General features: G+C 51.8%; 1 protein-coding gene across 1 annotated transcript in view; it reads right to left on the minus strand.

Annotated features, from left to right (window-relative positions):
* Nucleotides 1-1,507, minus strand: part of PDZD2 (PDZ domain containing 2) — a 279,581-nt gene that overhangs the window by 54,392 nt on the left and 223,682 nt on the right. Inside the window, exon 7 of the mRNA XM_045285268.1 lies at nucleotides 836-981. Coding sequence (XP_045141203.1) covers nucleotides 836-981 — 146 coding nt within the window. The remainder of the gene's footprint in view (nucleotides 1-835; nucleotides 982-1,507) is intronic.

Below are 1,507 nucleotides of genomic sequence, written 5' to 3' on the forward strand. Positions count from 1 at the left end.
ACAGTCCCACACACCTGACTCAGGTCCTTTCAAACTCTACAGGTGGTGAGCACTCCCCCACCTCCGTGTTGGGGTCCTGCTGTCACCACCCCTTCCTGCTCTGTCTTTGCGTCATTCCAGGTCTTGGGACAAAATGCCAGTGGTTCCTCTTTAGCCCTCTGGCCTGAGGGTGTCAGGACTCAAAGAACATCCCATAAACTCCCCAGACACAGAGCCCGCTCCTACCCTAGTGAAGAGACTGTTCATCCGGGTCCTCTTGGTTAGAAAACAGCGTAATTGAGGGGCAGCCCGGTGCAGCGTGGGGGAGCCTAGAGCTCCGAGGGGCGGGTGGGGAGACCAACACAACTAGCCCCTTCCCCACTCTCTGCAGTCTCGGGGGGACCTGGGCTGGCCAAGGCCTCACGGTGTCACAGGTAGGTGCCCAGGTGTGGCACTGGCACACCCTCTCTCCCACATTCATCCACACAGCTGTCACCCTGACCCATGACACTCCCATTAAACAAACGGTAGTGGCTAAGCCTGTCTGCTGGCAATAGAGTGTAATGTTCAGGAAAAGGGTCAGGATGCCTGGTCCCTCTACTATTTTCAGATAGCGGGCTGATTTTCTGGCAGCCTTTCTGGATAGGTGTCTTTTTCTAGCCCATCTCTCTCAGAGCTTCCTAACCCCAAACAGTCCTGGCTCCCATCAATGGGCCGCTCTTCAGAACAGGGAAATGTTCTGAAGACGCTCTTGTTGGCCTTTGAAGGGAATGAAAACCAAAGGCTGAGACCCAAGGGCTAGAAACATGTTCCTCTCCACCCACCACCAAGTGTGTCCGAGAGAGGCTCTGGGTACCTGTGCGGCTCCCGAGGAGTCCAGGAGTTGGGGAAGAGAGTGCTTCCGGCCATCTCGGGAGACCTCCAGGATCCTAATCCGGGGGTCTCCATTTCTCACCATCAGCTCATTATATTCTTCAACAGATTCTAGACGGTGCACACCCCCTTGAAAACAGAAGGCACACACATACATAGCTGTATAAGAGACAAGTCATAAAAGCATGCATACACCGGCATAGAGTAGCTGCACTTATACCCGCATCTGGGTTGCACAATGGGCTGCTAACCAAAAGTTCAGCAGTTTGAAGCCTCAGCCACTCCACAAGAGAAAGATGAGGCTTCCTACTTCTATAAAGAGTTAGTCTCAGCATTGGGCCTCTACACAAGCACTCCTTCCATGCAAGAACACTTTGTTCTATTAAACTGGCATTCCATGATGCTCACTGTCCCAACACAAGCGCTGAAGACAAAGTGGGTGCATAAGCAAATGTGGTGAAGAAAGCTGATGGTATCCGGCCATCAAAAGATACAGCATCAGGGGTCTTAAAGGCTTGAAGATAAACAGGTGGCCATCTAGCTGAGAAGCAACAAAGCCCACATGAAAGAAGCACACCAGCCTGTGTGATCATGAGGATCATGTATCAGGCATCATCTGAACAAAAAAACATATCATTGTAAATGAGGGGGAGTG

Source organism: Echinops telfairi, unplaced genomic scaffold (genome assembly GCF_000313985.2).
Source record: "Echinops telfairi isolate 266 unplaced genomic scaffold, ASM31398v2 ScPeMD7_7469;HRSCAF=8507_1, whole genome shotgun sequence".
NCBI lineage: Eukaryota > Metazoa > Chordata > Mammalia > Afrosoricida > Tenrecidae > Echinops > Echinops telfairi.